The sequence below is a fragment of the Danio rerio genome, chromosome 3 (assembly GCF_049306965.1).
Source record: "Danio rerio strain Tuebingen ecotype United States chromosome 3, GRCz12tu, whole genome shotgun sequence".
NCBI lineage: Eukaryota > Metazoa > Chordata > Actinopteri > Cypriniformes > Danionidae > Danio > Danio rerio.
In genome coordinates, this window is record NC_133178.1 from 54,604,047 (window position 1) to 54,620,146 (window position 16,100).

Genomic DNA, 16,100 nt, shown 5'->3' on the forward strand with positions numbered 1-16,100 from the left:
AAAGATTTGTTTCAAAACTATTTCTAAAATCAGTTCTTATTTCCAGCCTACGAATAATTGAACAATAATTATGAAGTGTAGTCAAAAAACAGTTATATCCAAATACACATGCTGTGCCCCATATGGTCTAAAACCTGACAGGAATATCTAAGCTTGTTTTTAATAAAGCAAATATACATATGCATATAATAAATAATACTGCTAATAATGATAACATTTTACTTATGGGCGCACAAATGAGCGCAAATACATTTGCTATTTACACAGCATGGTGCAAAACGTCAAAACGGCTCTTGCGCCAAGCTGAAACTAGCAAATAATTATTGCGTTGCACCTTGCGCCACATTGCGTTGGATGTATGATAGGGCCCTAAGTATTTCTTGGCATTTCCATTAAGCATGGTTTTTATGCGATAGCCCAAATTGTGCATACAAATAAGTTGATGCAAACTAGCTATTGTCTAAATAGTCATACTGAACAGTCACAATGTTACCAATAAATAAATAGTAAAATAATAAAAACACAATTCCTTGTGAATATGTTTTAATAAATTTTATTGCTGATTTGTAAATGTGCTGTATTTTGACTTATCTAAAGCATAAAAATACCATAATACCATGTTGGCCGATATTTAAGAACAATGCCAAGTGAACATATTTATCTAAAAAACAATGCTGAACTTAATTATTCCTGAAAATGTGTTTTCCATGCCTGAATGCTGTCCTTGTTTTGGTAATTTTGCCAGTTTAGCCAATTATATTTCAGCACACTGGGTTGCCTTATTCATTCATTCATTCATTCATTCATTCATTCATTCATTCATTCATTCATTCATTCATTCATTCAGAAAGGCTCTGAAAGCATGCGTGCGTGACCAATATGTGACCTCCGGCGGACAGTAGGAGATTCTGAAATAAGATGCAGATTTAGTTTCACATTAGGTTGTTAATTAGCAGAGGGTATAAATATTATGAACGTAAACAATTAGTTCAATTCCAAACAGTTTATTTTTATTTCATGATCTGAGGTGAACTACTGTATCTGCTGCTGCTGCTTATTCCGTATATGGTAAAAAATGTAATGTAAAATGCATCCAAACTCACATTATTAGTATTTAGCACTGGATAAAGCACATGAGGTGTACCTGAGGGAATCATCGTCCTAGTTTTCTGTTGTTTACCTGTGAGAAATAGAATCTGTGTCTGATATAACAATTCAAGGTGTTGGTTAGAACGAAAACTTCTTTTAATATGAAAATATTTATTTGGGTGCCATTGCTTTTATTTAGAACACGACTTAAATCACTCGCTCCTGTCCTCAATCTGGCAACCTGCGCCTGTGTTTGTTTTGATCCAGGAGTGCAATACCTAGTTCAGTGTGTAGGTATAGTGTGTAGGTATAGTGTGTTCACTGTCATATTGGAGTGTTATAAACCCAACAAATTTTTTTTTTTTTTTTTTTTTTWTTTATTGATGTTAAAATAAGACTAAATGCCTTTGATTATGAGGCCCAACACAACGTGATGTAGAAATGTGGTTTTTCCCTCCCATCGAATTGACTGACAAATAACATGTTTTATAATATCACGTATACACATGTCCACAGAACATTGTTTTGCAAAAAACTGGCATTGAAATATCTCCTTCAACTCTCTCAGATTTTTATTTTCAAGTTTTGTAATTTTAAAACGTTTAAACAGAGCATGTTTGTAATAAAGGCCGCTATGTAATTTTTAACTGCTACAATCAATATGGCCGTATGTGTGTGTGTGTGTGTGTGTGCTGCAAATGAGGTTTGTGTGTGACTCATCATTTCAGAAAGGCTTGAATAAACTCCACCACAAATACATAAAATAAACTTGATATTTTTGCCAATGAGCTGTGTTTTGTCTTTATCACTAACTGCTGTTTATCTGACATAAGGGATTGGTGGGCATGGAGAAGCAGCTCATATGCATTTAAAGCCACAGGTTACAAAAACAGCTATTCAGTACTCAGATTCTGGAGGCTATAATATATTATCTGATGGGTATTTTGAGCTGAAACTTTACAGACACATTCTGGAGACACCAAAGACTTTTCTTACATCTTGTAAGAGTGGTAAAATTGGTGCCCTTTAAACAAAAACATTCTCCATATATAGCACATATAAACAATTGTTGTCTGTGTTCAATCTTGTGCACAAGATAAGCAACCATTTATTTATTTATTTATTTATTTTTATTTATTTTATTTTATTTATATTTATTTATTTATTTATTTTTTTTGCTGAGCAAGTGAGGACAGCTACAATAGAAATGTATTTATTTTTGTTACAGTTTAAAGAGGTCCAATTGCAGTTTCAGTCCAGCTTTAAAAGGATTTCCAAGTTTCACTCCAGGGGAAAAACTATAAATAAATAATAAATAAATACAATTTAAAAAAATAAAGACAAATAGACTTGCACTAGTACGTAACACATGAAATCATGGACACAAACTGCAGAGTCTTTTCTAAAAAATAGAGAACTTTTGGGAAACATCAAACTTCAAATCTTAAATCTTTTATTGACCCTCATGTTTTTCCAAACATGTTTGACTGAAACCAGAAATGGACGAATACTGTTTACATTGCCATTTTCTATACATATTACTTTTATATAATGTTTATTTTTATAATTATTATTATTATTATTATTATTATTATTATTATTATTATTAATATTATTATTATTTAAGTAAGATCAAGCTTGGCAAGTTGTTACCTGAATGTTTTTGGTTTCATTTCGTTTGTGGTTTGCCCATTCCTTTCCTGTTATTTTAGTTACACATAAACAGCCCATGATGTTGCTTTATCCTACAAACCGGTTATATCTTATCAGATCTAAAAACTCATAGTTATTTATGTTTTGCTACATTTTATTTGTATGATTTCAACTATTTTTATAATTTAATGAAATCATAGTGCTGCCACACTTATTAGAAATAGCTTATTGCTCTCTTAAAATGTTATGTAGATATCAGGTTGTATTATTGTACAGTTTTTTTTTTTTTTTTTTTAAACCACCCTGTGGTTTAAGAACCACCCATAAAACACATATAAGCAGCATTTTCTCTTTTTCAGAAAAGGCTAAATCTTTTGTTCCTCATTGTTTCAATAATCTTTACTGGACTGAGTTATATTCCAACCACGACCATGTCAAGTAAGTTTGCATACTGATTTTACTTTCTTATGCTTGTTTTTAATTTAAACTTAAATGTAAAAATTTAAATCTGCTAATACTTTCAGTTAAAGTAAATCCAGCTGAGCTTGACGGATCATTTATAAATCATGTTGTACATTATTCAGCTATTGTGTTACTTCCTGAAAGCATATTTATCCACATATACTTAAAATGCCATCCTTTCTCACTGATATTTTCTGGTTATTATCAAAGTTATAACAAAACTGCATATGTTGATAAGCCATTTCATTATTAATTTATATTAATAAATTATGTTGGTCGTCTTTTGTTTTGGGGAAACATGTTTATATCTTGTAAAGCTTCTTAAAGACAGAACTGAAAATAAACAAGCTTTATATTTGAACTTGAAACAAAAAGGTTTTGCCCCTACTCCTACTGCGTTGTCTATATTTTGTGTGTGTGTGTGTGTGTGTGTGTGTGTGTGTGTGTGTGTGTTAGTGCATGTTTTTAGTATTTGTAATTGTTGAATAGAAGTTGTGTATATGCATGGATGCTCAAATGTGAGTAACATCCACACAGCAGACCTTTATTACACAGATAAAGTGAAAGCAGGCTGAGCACATTATAAAATATCTGAACTGTTGTTTAGGTCATTCTAAAACGCCTTACTTTTTAAATATTAGTGTTATTATATTATTGATGACCTTCACAATCAAGAGTGTCTGTGCTTTGCGCCTAATATCTTCAAATGACACTGCGCGTTCACTGCGTGTCAGGATTGCCTTGTCATTTATTAGATGAAGAAAAGATTGAAGCAGCTTCTTCTACTGCAGCAAATTCAGTTTTTAACGGATATTTGGCTCCAGTTAATCAGGAAGTGACGATTTTGTTCGGTTTGTTGGATGCAAACGCTGCTTTATTTGCACAACTTTTATGTGATATACCAGTTTTGCGCATAAAGTTCATTTGCATTTTTGAAAGGAAACATAGCAAGTGATGTATCTGTGCACTTCACCTTATAAAAATGCATTTGCCCTGTATTCAAATCTCTCAACCCTAGAAATGACTTTTCTTCACTTCCTTGTTACATGGAATTCAGTTAGAGCAGGTATAGCAGCTGCATATATATATATATATATATATATATATATATATATATATATATATATATATATATCAGTGCGATAACAGTGCAATATGGCTGTATATCGGCACTGGTGGGGGCACTAAGGCAACGCATGCCTCCCACCAGTGCCGATATAGAGCAATATCACACTGGTACTCGTGTGTGTTTGTGTGTGTGTGTGTGTGTGTGTGTGTGTGTGTGTGTATATACAGTTGAAGTCAAAATTTTTAGCCCCCTTTTTGAAATTCTTTTTCTTTTTTAAATATTTTTTCAAATAATGTTTAACAAAGCAAAGAAATATTTACAGTATGTCTGAATGGAATTGACTGAAATGATCTTTGGCTGTGGTATCCCAAACTGATAGAATACAGAGTGAAGCCTTGACAGAGTTTATGGTCATCATGTAGTTGTTTACCAAAGACTTACCAATAGGGCGCTTTAGTATATTTAATTTGTTTATTTATTTTTTATTTTTTTGTTAAGGTTGTTAATGACCCTGCAGTGTTTAAGGAGCGACATCATTTATTTAATCATATGTTACAGAAATCTTGATGTTGTTGATCATGTTATTTCACTAATTTTCCTGTTTGACTCTTCTGTATAGTTACACTGTATTTTAGGTCGATTTGGAACTATACTCTCATTCTGCCATTGGTCTTAGTACATGACTCTTAGTACATGAAAGAATCTAGCTTTAAATAGGAAAATTGTCAAAACCATCAAAATGCTAATAGTCTAATCCAATTCCAAAATGTATGCTAAGCTAAGCTAAACATGCTCCCACCAGAGCTGGAGAATGGCCGAATGAATTCAAAAAGTGTTAAAACTCAACTCTTTACAACTAGGGCACTTAAAGAAATGAACTTTTTTTCCAAAAAAAGTCATGTGTACCTTTATGACATTTCTGTGAAGTACAAAAGCAATAAAGGAAGTTCAAGATGATTTCCTTTTAGATTAAGCTCTGTTCGTGTGAGGGAGCAAAGATGTGAAAGATAAAGTAAAGTTCCCACGAAACAAGTTTCAGGTTGAAGTTTGCAGGTTGAACAACATTGTTGAGATCAACCATGTTAAATGATGGAAAACTCAAATAAATAAATATTGTTTTGATGGTCTACAGAACAAACCATAGGTATACGATAACTTGTCTAATTACCCTGCCTAATTAACTTAATTAACCCAGTGAAGCCTTTAAATGTCACTTTAAGCTGTATAGCAGGCCCGGCCCCAAGCAATTTGGCGCCCTAGGCAAGATTTCAGGTGGCGCCCCGTCGCATCGCAGTACATTCATATATATATATAAAAAACTAAATTGCTTTGTCTTGGACATTCTTTTATTTAAATTAAGCAATTGCACATTTAAAATACCTAGAAAGAAGGATTTGCACCGATGGGACTGAGAAACCTCAGCAGCGCATCTGAAGACAGAAGAGGAGAGTGCGACACCTGTCTAGTAATAAACACGTGATTTCAAAAATAAAATAAGTATGTAGACTACCTTATAATACACTATGTACTTTTTCTGATATAAAATTATATTAGTAATTCATATAAGTAACAATTAAAATTTTATTGTCATTACAGTGAAATGCTAGTTAGCAGAATGCAAAAAAGTTAGTAAATTGCAGCATAATATACCATGTGGTAATGCTAAGCTATGCTCTAAAAACAATGATGTGCACTTTAACACTGATGTAAAGTTTTTGATAAATGCACTTTATACACTATGAACTGTAACACAACAAAAGCTTACGACTATGGTTAAAATCAAGAGCATTTTGATTGACTACTACAAGCTGGGAAAACATCAGATAACCATGCCAATGCAATTAACGTTATAACGCCTAATGCTGCTGAAAAGATCTAATATTTACACATTTGCCTGAGAAAGGAATGATGGGAGTAGTTACATTACAGTTACTATTTTCCATAACATGCCCTTCCATAACATAAGCTGACGTTAAAACTAACAGATAGAGCTAGCTATTTATTGATTAGCAAACCATATTATGCCATACCAGTCAACACTGGGATGTAAAAATTTGGGACATCAATTAGCTTTAAAAAGAAGACATAGCAAACATTAGAAAATATTATCAATAACATTAAATATGTTGCCTTTTAAAATCAATGGCCTATACAGAAAATAAATCAAGTTACAAAATCCCATTCACTTTTTACTGTATTTAAATATTGATTAGCATTACTACAGTTATTTAGTGAAGAGCAGCAATCTCTCATTTTGTTTTTTGATAACAGAGGTGTCACTGTAAAAATGCATAGATCTATAGGCTAATGAAAGCATTAGTTTAGTAACTGTTTGTGCTCATTTAAGAAAAAAAAATGTTGGGTTTAAAATAATACAAGCAGAACAAACATGTTTACATATTATTAAATGTATGTGTCTGTTTAAACGCACCTAAATCCCCAAAGAATGCCAAACTTTCGCTCCTCTTTAAATTGCGTGTACAGAAGCGGAACAGTTTATCATACAGAGCACGTCCAGTAGTCAGACTTCAAGCATACACTGATTAAGGGGTTGCGTCGATCGACTCACAGCTTTAACGGGAAAAAAGTGAATTCAGACATTTTAAGTACATTTTAATGTACTTTCAAGCCAAACTAAAGCGAAAGCACAATTCTCTTGAACAGCTCTTGCAATTATATCACATTAGAGATCGGCTCTGTTTTGACGGTACTTTCACTATTCATAGAAAGTTTAAACATACGGGGCAACCACGGGGAAATACTTAAACGTGATGATAGTGGGGAAAACCGCGGAGTTGACAAGTATGTGTCAAGCTAATTAATGGCGTTATCGATCACGGATACAGTAAAATAATCATCTTTGTCGTAACATTACCTCTGTCTTTGTCACGTTTTTCCTCATCTTCTTTTCTTTTTTTGCCTCCCCTGCGCACTAGACAGTTTGGGACGTTTTGACATATTAGGCATGTTGAACCATCAAAAAAAAAATGAACACCGTAGCAGGTACAGTCTAATTATTCGGAGGGGGGTGTCTTAGGCGAGTAGGTTTTATTATTATAATACTACTACTACTTAGAAAGCTATGCACTATGCAGTTAAATTAATGTGGGTTTATTCTTTTCTAAAGTCATACCAACTAGTTTTAAGTATAGTGGAAGTTACTTTTTTTTTTCTTCCCCCATTTCTGGCACCCCCCTGGACGTACTGCCCCTTAGCATTTGCCTATACTGCCTATGCCACGGGCCGGCCCTGCTGTATAAAAGTGTCTTGAAAAATATCTAGTAAAATATTATTTACTGTCATCATTGCAAAGATAAAATAATACATACATATATTATTTCCTTTGGAATGGCAGTTACACTTCGGATCCTATAAGTGGATTTATCCACGTATGGGGATTTCGTTCAGAAAGCCAATGGTCTGACAGAGTATGTAAACGGGCCATTGAAATGCCAAGTGAATTGGCAGCATAAAGGCACAGCAAAAGCAAGAAGACAGATAGCTGGGCTTCTCTCTTGCCTGGCGTTCTTTGGGTCTGGTCCTCCAGAGCGGTGCGTATAAAGTTGCAAATTTCACAAAAAGAGCAACACAGTCGTGCAGCACGTCCTTTTTAGGATGGAGCTCCGACCGTGCATTTCTGGACGCAATGGCCTCCTGTCCCTGGATGATGGGTACGAGCACTGCGTTGCATGTCTGGGGGTCCTGCATGTTAATGCAGCACTCACGGGCAGTTCATGTCTTCATTGCGATGCCATGTCTGTTGCGCAGTTAAGATCGCAGCTAGCCCTTGCAAAAGGGCGAACCACCCCAGCTGTCCCCTGCACTGCAGCGGGCACTCGGGCAGGTCTAAGGGTTCCAGTTAGAGATTATCCTTCGCCTCCGGGGCCGCGGACCTCCCGCTCCTCCAAGCGCTTCATCCAAGCTTCGAGCGAAGAAAGTGATCCATCTAACCAGATGGTAGCCCTTACAATCGATGACACTGGGGACCAGACGTCCACTGCTGCATGGGAGGCTGTTCATTGTCCAATGAGGATCCAGACCCGCATGCCCCCTCCAGGCAGTTGAGCGCTGTCAAAATGGATCCTGAAACGGACATGTTAGCCATGGTTTCTCGGGCTGCTTCAGCCGTGGGGTTGAGATGGTTATCCCCCAGCTCTGCAGCCGGACCGACTAGATGGGTGCTATGTAAAGGACAAGAGGGCCAAGCCTTTGAAGGCTCTCGTCCCCTTCTTTCCGGAGTTGCACACTTGCGCAGTCTTGGAGGGCACCTTTTTCTGCCCGTTCTGCATTTCCCTCCGCCCTCACCACTCTTGATGTTGGAGCAGCCAGGGTGTATGAGTCGATTCCTCAGGTCAAGGGCAGCATTGCGGTCAATCTTTGTCTGCGTGGCGCCTCTTCTTGGCAGGGTCTGCCTCGTCTCCCATCCAAAGCCTTCAGGTTATCTGCCTCCCTCGGAGCCAGAGCTTACAAAGCTGCAGGCCAGGCTTCTTCTGCCTTGCACACTATGGCCACCTACCAGCGCTACCAAGCGCAGGCGCTGGCCCAGCTGCACGAGGGTGGGTCCGATCCAAGCTTGCTTTGCGACCTCTGCATCGCAACCGAGTATGCTCTTCGGACCACTAAGTACACTGCTTGTGCATTGGGGAGGACGATGTCCACATTAGTGGTCCTCGAGCACCACCTCTGGCTAAACCTGGCATATATAATATATGTGTCAAAAAAGTCTGCTTTCTTGACTTCCCCATATCCCAGGCTTGCCTGTTCGGTGATCACCCAGGAATTCAAGGCGGTGAGAGAGCAGTCTGATGTAATGTCATCTATCGGCAGGACCACAAGCCCGCTCCACCCGCCGAGCCATCCACATCTGCTGCTCCTCGCGGAAGGTGCCTGCCTACGAGAGCTGCCCTGCCCCCACCAGCACCTCCGGTGAAGCGAGCGTGTCAAGCACCTCGAAAGCAGGTAGCCCTCCTACCTAGTGTGCCGTTAAGTCCAGTAATGTACCGCGAAGCGTACCTGAGACAGGTCATCCGGAAAAGATGGAATTTGCTCTTTCCCCGCTGGAGAGCCGGGCCCCATTTCCAATGGTACTTTTCACTGCCACACAAACATCAATGAAAGAGCACTTTTCCACTTCCCCGGATGTGGCAGCCCAAACTCTGCCAGCCTGGGACGCTATGCTTCAGGTGTGCATTTCGTCAGTGGCTCACAGGCGCTGGGAGGGAGCTTGGGTGCGAGGTGAGAGTGCTCGTGACCCTCACGCTTCCCGGATCAGCACACCCACTTTTGCAAAGGTTTGCAAAGTCGAGCTTGGCAATACAAAGTCCTCCCCTTCGAGCTCTCTCTGTCTCTGCAGTTGATTATGCACAGAGAGGTGCTCTGGCACCTACACCCATTGGGGCTTCAGGTCAACCGAGAAAAGAGCAAACTCGCCCCCGTGCAGAGGATCTCTTTTCTTGGGCTGGAGCTGGACTCATTCACCATGACAGCGCGCCTCTCCAGAGAGCGCGCTCAGCTAATGCTGAACTGTCTGAGAGAGTTTGACCGCAAAATAGTGGTCCCACTGAAATTATTTCAGAGGCTCCTGGGGCATATGGCATCCGCAGCCGTTGTCACGCCTATCGGATTACTCCATATAAGACCACTACAGCACTGGCTTCACAATCGAGTCCCCAGATGAGCATGGCACGCGGGCACATACCAAGTCACTGTTACTGTGCTGTGTTGCCGTTCAATCAGCCCTTGGAACGACCCCTCTTTTCCACAGGCTGGAGTGCCTCTAGGACAGGCGTCCAGTCATGTTGTTGTTTCAACAGATGCTTCCAGCATGGGCTGGGGGGGCTGTGTGTTGCGGGCATGCAGCTGTGGGCCTGTGGAAAGGAACCCAGTTGCGTTGAAATATCAATCGCCTCGAGTTGTTGGCAGTGTTCCTCGCTCTCCACCGTTTTTTTTTTTTTTTTCCGGTGCTGGAGCAACAGCACTGGCTGGTCAGGACGGACAGCACGGAGGCGGTGGCATATATCAACTGCATGGGGGGTATTCGCTTTTGACGCATGTCTCAGCTCGCCCACCGTCTGCTCTTCCGGAGTCAACCGGACCTGGATGTCAGAGCTCTCCTGAATGGCAGCCCTCCCCTGGCACATTCCTTTGAGAGAGGACCTACTCTCTCAGGGACAGTGAGAGATCTGGCACCCTCGCCTCGATATTTGGAACCTCCACGAGTGGACCTTAGACGAGAAGAAGACTTAGGTAACCTACCGACTGTGGTGATTAATACCATCACTCAGGCTAGAGCCCCCTCCTCGAGCGCGCCTACGCCCTGAAGTGGAGTCTATTCACTGATTTTTTTTTTTTCACTGAACTTGCCAGATCTGCGTTGTGCTTTCTTTCCTCCAAGATAAGCTGGAGAGCAGGCTGTCACCCTCCACACTCAAGGTTACTTGGCTGCCATCTCCACTCATCAAGATGTGGTAGTTGTCATCACCGTGGAAAGGCATAACCTCATCATCCGGTTCCTCAGAAGTGCTAGGCGAATTAATTCATCCCGCCCCCCACTCATGCCCTCTTGGGATCTCGCCCTCGTTCTCACTAGCCTGCGTCAGATCCCTTCGAACCTCAACTCAGTATCTTTAAGATTTTTTTCAGCAGGGAAGTGCCCTATCGAAACAGAGGACCCACTGGATAGTGGATGCCATCTCCCTCGCTTACCAGAGCCAGGGCGAGCCGTGACATCTGACATCTGACATCTGTAGAGCTGCGGGCTGGGTGACACCTAGTACATTGGCAAGGTTTTACAATCTGTGAGTGGAGCTGGTTTCCTCAAGGGTATTAGGTAACCCTTGTTGATTGAGGAAACAACTCGCTAAGGTGTTAAAACACGCTTGCTGCGCCATTCTCCCTAACACGGGGATACGTGCGCTAATTCACTCTGTTAGTAAAGTTCCCCTCTTAGGTGAGCCTTGCAGATTCCTCCGAGGCCCCCAGCACTGACTCAGCGGAGGAGTCACTCGCTTGCCCACTACGTTGTAGGTCTGCCCTCTGGTCAGCCCGCATTTTGGGTATAGGTGCCCGCTATGCGTAATCCCCACTAGGCAATCGCATATGCTTATTCAGCCACAGTGCAATCCCCCCTCACAGGCGAACCCGTGTCTTCCCTCTCCGCTAACCATCTTATTATACAGGTATGTGTACTCCCCCTTCTCAGGGTTAGTCCATATATTCTGCCATCATATCTCCCCATTGGGTAGCAGGTGGTCTCTGCAGCGTCCTCCCTATCGGGATTGCATGCTTTTCCAACGTACTGTCGTATTAAATTCCTAGAATTATATAGACGCTTGCGGCTCCCGAAAAATATATCTAAATCCGTAAATCTTTTTTGAAGTGGGATAAGTAAGGGCCAGGGATCACATTAGAAGACCACACCTCTCTATGATGCAGGAGTGCTCACGCTATGCCTGGCTATCCTCTCATCGGAGGCGAAGATAAGGTCCAGTCATTATGGCGTTTTTCAGACATTTCCCCATACATGGATTAAATCCACTTATAGCATTGAAGTTCCCTATCCGAAGGGAAACACTCTGGTTACTAACGTAACCCCTCGGGGACCGGATATGCTATATTGCATTGCCATAATGATTGTTACTTAGCTGTAGGTATCAGTCTCTTCAGATTAAAAAGGTTTGTGTCTTCTTGCTTTTATGCTAAATTGATTGCAACAAGCATCAGGTGCGCAAGCTGACGCTGCCAATTCATTTGGCATTTCATTGGCCCGTTTACATACTCTTTCAGACAATTGGCTTTCTGAACCAAATCCCCCATATGTGGATTAAATCCACTTATAGTATTTTTGTTCCCCTCCTCGGGGAACAAGAGTTATGTTAGTAACCAGAGCGTTTATCATGTGATTTTAACACTGTTGTAATAATTAGGTGTTTCTTGAGCAATAATTCAGCATATTAGAATGATTTCTGATGATCACGAGATACAAAAGACTACAGTAAAACAATGATTCTAAAAAATCTTAGCTGTTTTGTATTATTTTTTTTAATAATATAATAATTGTATTAAAAATAATAAATTAAACAATTTTATCATAATTTGATGTGCATTTCAGTAGGTGAGATATCATTACTGATAATTAGGACAGACAAGGTTATAAAATCAGTAAACATTTGTATAAAAAAAATGAGTAAACTCATTTAAAAGGAGACATTCCAAGCATGCAGATGTTTTTCTCATGTAATTGAGGCAAATATTTATGGAGATTCAAACCTTGATTTTCTTGCATGTTTCTCATTCATGTCGACAGAATAGAGAAAGCATTCATCCTGTTTGATATTTTACATCATTGTTTTGTTAGTAATTATTAAATGCTAATATAAATTAAAAATAGACCCTTTGCATTTTTAAAATATGTTTTACTATCACCTGTATGACCATAAATTTTCATGATCATCAATAAACAAATTAATTAAAATGTGCCTGCATGTTTTCCAACCCCAGAGGGTTAATTATTAATAACTAGTTCCTAAAAGGCTGCTCAACCTCAAACTAGATTGTACCTTTAGAATGTTAATAATGTAATAAATTAACAGTAAATAAAATAAATGTTTAAACTGTGGTAACATTAAAGATCCATACATCCATCCCTACATACATTTCTATGTTGTAAATAATTTTGATTAAGTAATCTTATTTGTCCAATGCATTTGAAAAACCATCTGTTTTATTGTTCCAATATAGAAATAATAATACTTACCAAAATTGCAATGCAAAGGAGTTTCTCACTTTCTCTAACAGCAACAATAAAATAGTATACATGTATGTTCATTCATTCAATATAAAGTTTTTTTTCCCATATATATATATATATATATATATATATATATATATATATATATATATATATATATATATATATATATATATGATTGTTTTTTTCTTAAGAATCAATACAACTTTCGCTGGGAATTAGTAACTTCTAAAATGATAGAACTCAGATACTAACCGAGAACTAACTAGTAATGAAAACTAATTAATTTTTAAAATCAGCATGGCCAACACTGCTTGTCAGAACATAAGGAAATGTGCTTTATCCTTTTTGGGGACAATAAAGTAATATTGATTTTCTCTCTCTTTCCCTCCACAGGTCAGAAAACTATATTTTATCCTGTATATTTTGTTCTTATTATCTCTGTTGGTTTCAACATATTTTTAGTATATTCTGGATACCTGACCCTTGATTATAACACATTGGCATATATCACGACTTGTACAACTTTGAAAGAGAAGCCTCTGGAAAACAGCACTATCCTGCTCATATGGTTTTGGCCATCTGGAAGACAATTAGGTCTAAATTCTTGCAGTGCAAAATTTAATATTGATGGCTGTCACTTGACTCTAGATCGAGAGCTTTACGATGATGCTCATGGAGTACTGATAAATCACAGAAACATTAAAAATGACCTGTCAAATTTACCCACAAAGCCACGACCCTTCTTCCAGAAATGGATATGGATGCACTTTGAGTCCCCAGAAAACACAAGACGACTCGACGGTCTGGATAACCTTTTTAATGTGACGCTGAATTACAGACGGGATGCTGATATTGGGCTTCGTGAACAATTTATTCTTAAAAATGAAGACACTGAGGATAAGATTTTCCCACAAGTTCTGGACAAGAAAGACAAATTAGTTTGCTGGATAGTGAGCCACTGGAATGAGAAGCTTGAACGAGTAGCTTATTTTAATGAGCTAAAAAAACACATTGACATTTATGCCCTTGGGAGACATTTTGGGAGCAAAGTAAATAATACACAATACAAGGAAACCCTAACTAGATGCAAGTTCTATCTGTCATTTGAAAACACAAACGTTCACTACGACTACATCACAGAAAAGCTGTTCAATCCTCTCACCTTTGGATCAGTGCCGGTGGCTCTTGGGGCTCCAAGATACATATATGAGAGATTTGTGCCTAAAGATTCTTTCATCCACGTGAAGGATTTCTCCAGCCCTCAGAAACTGGCTGAACACCTGCTGTCACTGGACAAGAATGTTGACGAATACAAAAAGTATTTTCAGTGGAGGAAACACTTTGAAATTAAACTTGTTGACTATCCTGAAGAGCATGCGTGCCGTGCCTGTCAGTATATAAGAGCAAAAAAAGACTACCAGGCTTTTGGAAACCTTAGCAAATGGTACTGGGATGCCATCAATGATGGAATCTAAATGTCAGGGATGTTTTTATGTGTATATTGTTTGGCTTTTGTCAAAATATTAGATAACACATCTGGCCAGCACCATTTTGTAAAAGTTTACAAAAATTCTTAAAGTTATATGTTTTTGACTCTTCTAAATCATATACCATAATATGTTTGCAAATATTTAAAGGTGTAGTTGATTGTCTTTAGAAACATTTTTTGTTTTGTTGGTTGAAAGTCTCTTTACATTCCAAAAGTAATGATTAAAGTAAATGATCTACATGTATTTTTATATTCTGGTTGAGGAATAAAACAAAACAAAAAATATCTATCAAATTAAAAATTTTTCAAGCTGACAATTCCCAACATTCTGATAAGTAGCCTAAACTTTCTGTCAACAATTGGGCATTTGTACATCTGCAGCAGCTCATGCAGATCTGCCATCTAACCATGCGTGCATGGTGCAAGGACAACACCATGGCTGATGTATTTCTTTTAGACAGGTAATGTTGTTTTTTAAAAGTATTTTAGTCACAAAGCTTATGTAGATTGTTTTGCTTTATGACTGGGTTTTATGCACGGAAGAGTTGTCCACTGAAATCTCCTGGTGAAAGATTGATGTGACTATTTTCAATTTCATAAGGGACCTTTTACAGCATCTATAATGTAGATTATTATTTAGTTTAACAACAAGCAATAAGTAAGTAGCACTATTCCATCTAGCCTAACTTTTAAATTTAAATATTTAAGTTGAAATATTTATTATTTTAATAATAAATAATATTATTATTTATTATTATTATAATTATTATTTTAATAATAAATAATAAGTCGTATGAACAGTTTTTGAGAATTATAAACTGTGTATTTACTTTAAATGTAATTTTTTTACTTCAATAATTTTATGAATTTCATCTCTGCTAAAACTTTTTTTTTATTCAGAGATCACAAATGTAAAGTTCCAAAACATCTATTTTACATAAAACTGACTTGATGATAAGTAATGATACAATGATAACTCCAGTAACCAGTTGATTAAATCTCTTTTTGTTATTATCTTTCCACCTCCGTTTAAATTTGTTTGGGCTTATATGTTTCCTTCATTTGAGTGGCAACATTTTCGGAGGGTTCTTATATTTGGCAAAATGTTACAAATCAAACCAATGTCTTTTAAAACTCCTCACAGAATATATTCTGTCATTAAAACATTAAACATTAAGCATTAAAACTTTTTCATATAAATTACAAGTGCTCCATTGGTATAATTGTGTAAAAGAATACATGTGCATTTTTCAATGTTGCAGTTTATTTTTGATTTGTTTTGAAATATCACAAAGTTTAGGAGTTAAATTGATTGTACCCTGGTCTTAGATTTAACGTTAGAAATACCATATTTATTACTGAATTGTTTTTAATATTAGGTAAACTTACTATCTTATCTAAATGGAGAATTAAACCCCTATGAAGTTAGATTTGAATCTTTGAATCTAGACATCTAGAATCTTTGCTTGCGAGTTAAACATTTTTAAACCCATGTATACCAGGGTTAATTTTGTGTCTTTATCAAATAAACATATAAAGTTTTTGACCAAAATAAGCTACATTTTCATAAAAAAGATTTCAAATAA

At 37.7% G+C, this 16,100-nt stretch overlaps 1 protein-coding gene across 2 annotated transcripts in view; it reads left to right on the forward strand.

The window, feature by feature from the left end:
- Nucleotides 1-14,746, forward strand: part of LOC100150142 (4-galactosyl-N-acetylglucosaminide 3-alpha-L-fucosyltransferase 9-like) — a 144,769-nt gene extending 130,023 nt beyond the window's left edge. For both annotated transcript variants that reach the window (XM_073945037.1, XM_073945038.1), the window contains exons 3-4: nt 3,102-3,180; nt 13,419-14,746. In XM_073945037.1, coding sequence (XP_073801138.1) covers nt 3,174-3,180; nt 13,419-14,500 — 1,089 coding nt within the window. In that variant the 5' untranslated portion in view covers nt 3,102-3,173 and the 3' untranslated portion in view covers nt 14,501-14,746. The remainder of the gene's footprint in view (nt 1-3,101; nt 3,181-13,418) is intronic.
- The last annotated feature ends 1,354 nt before the right edge of the window (nt 14,747-16,100 follow it).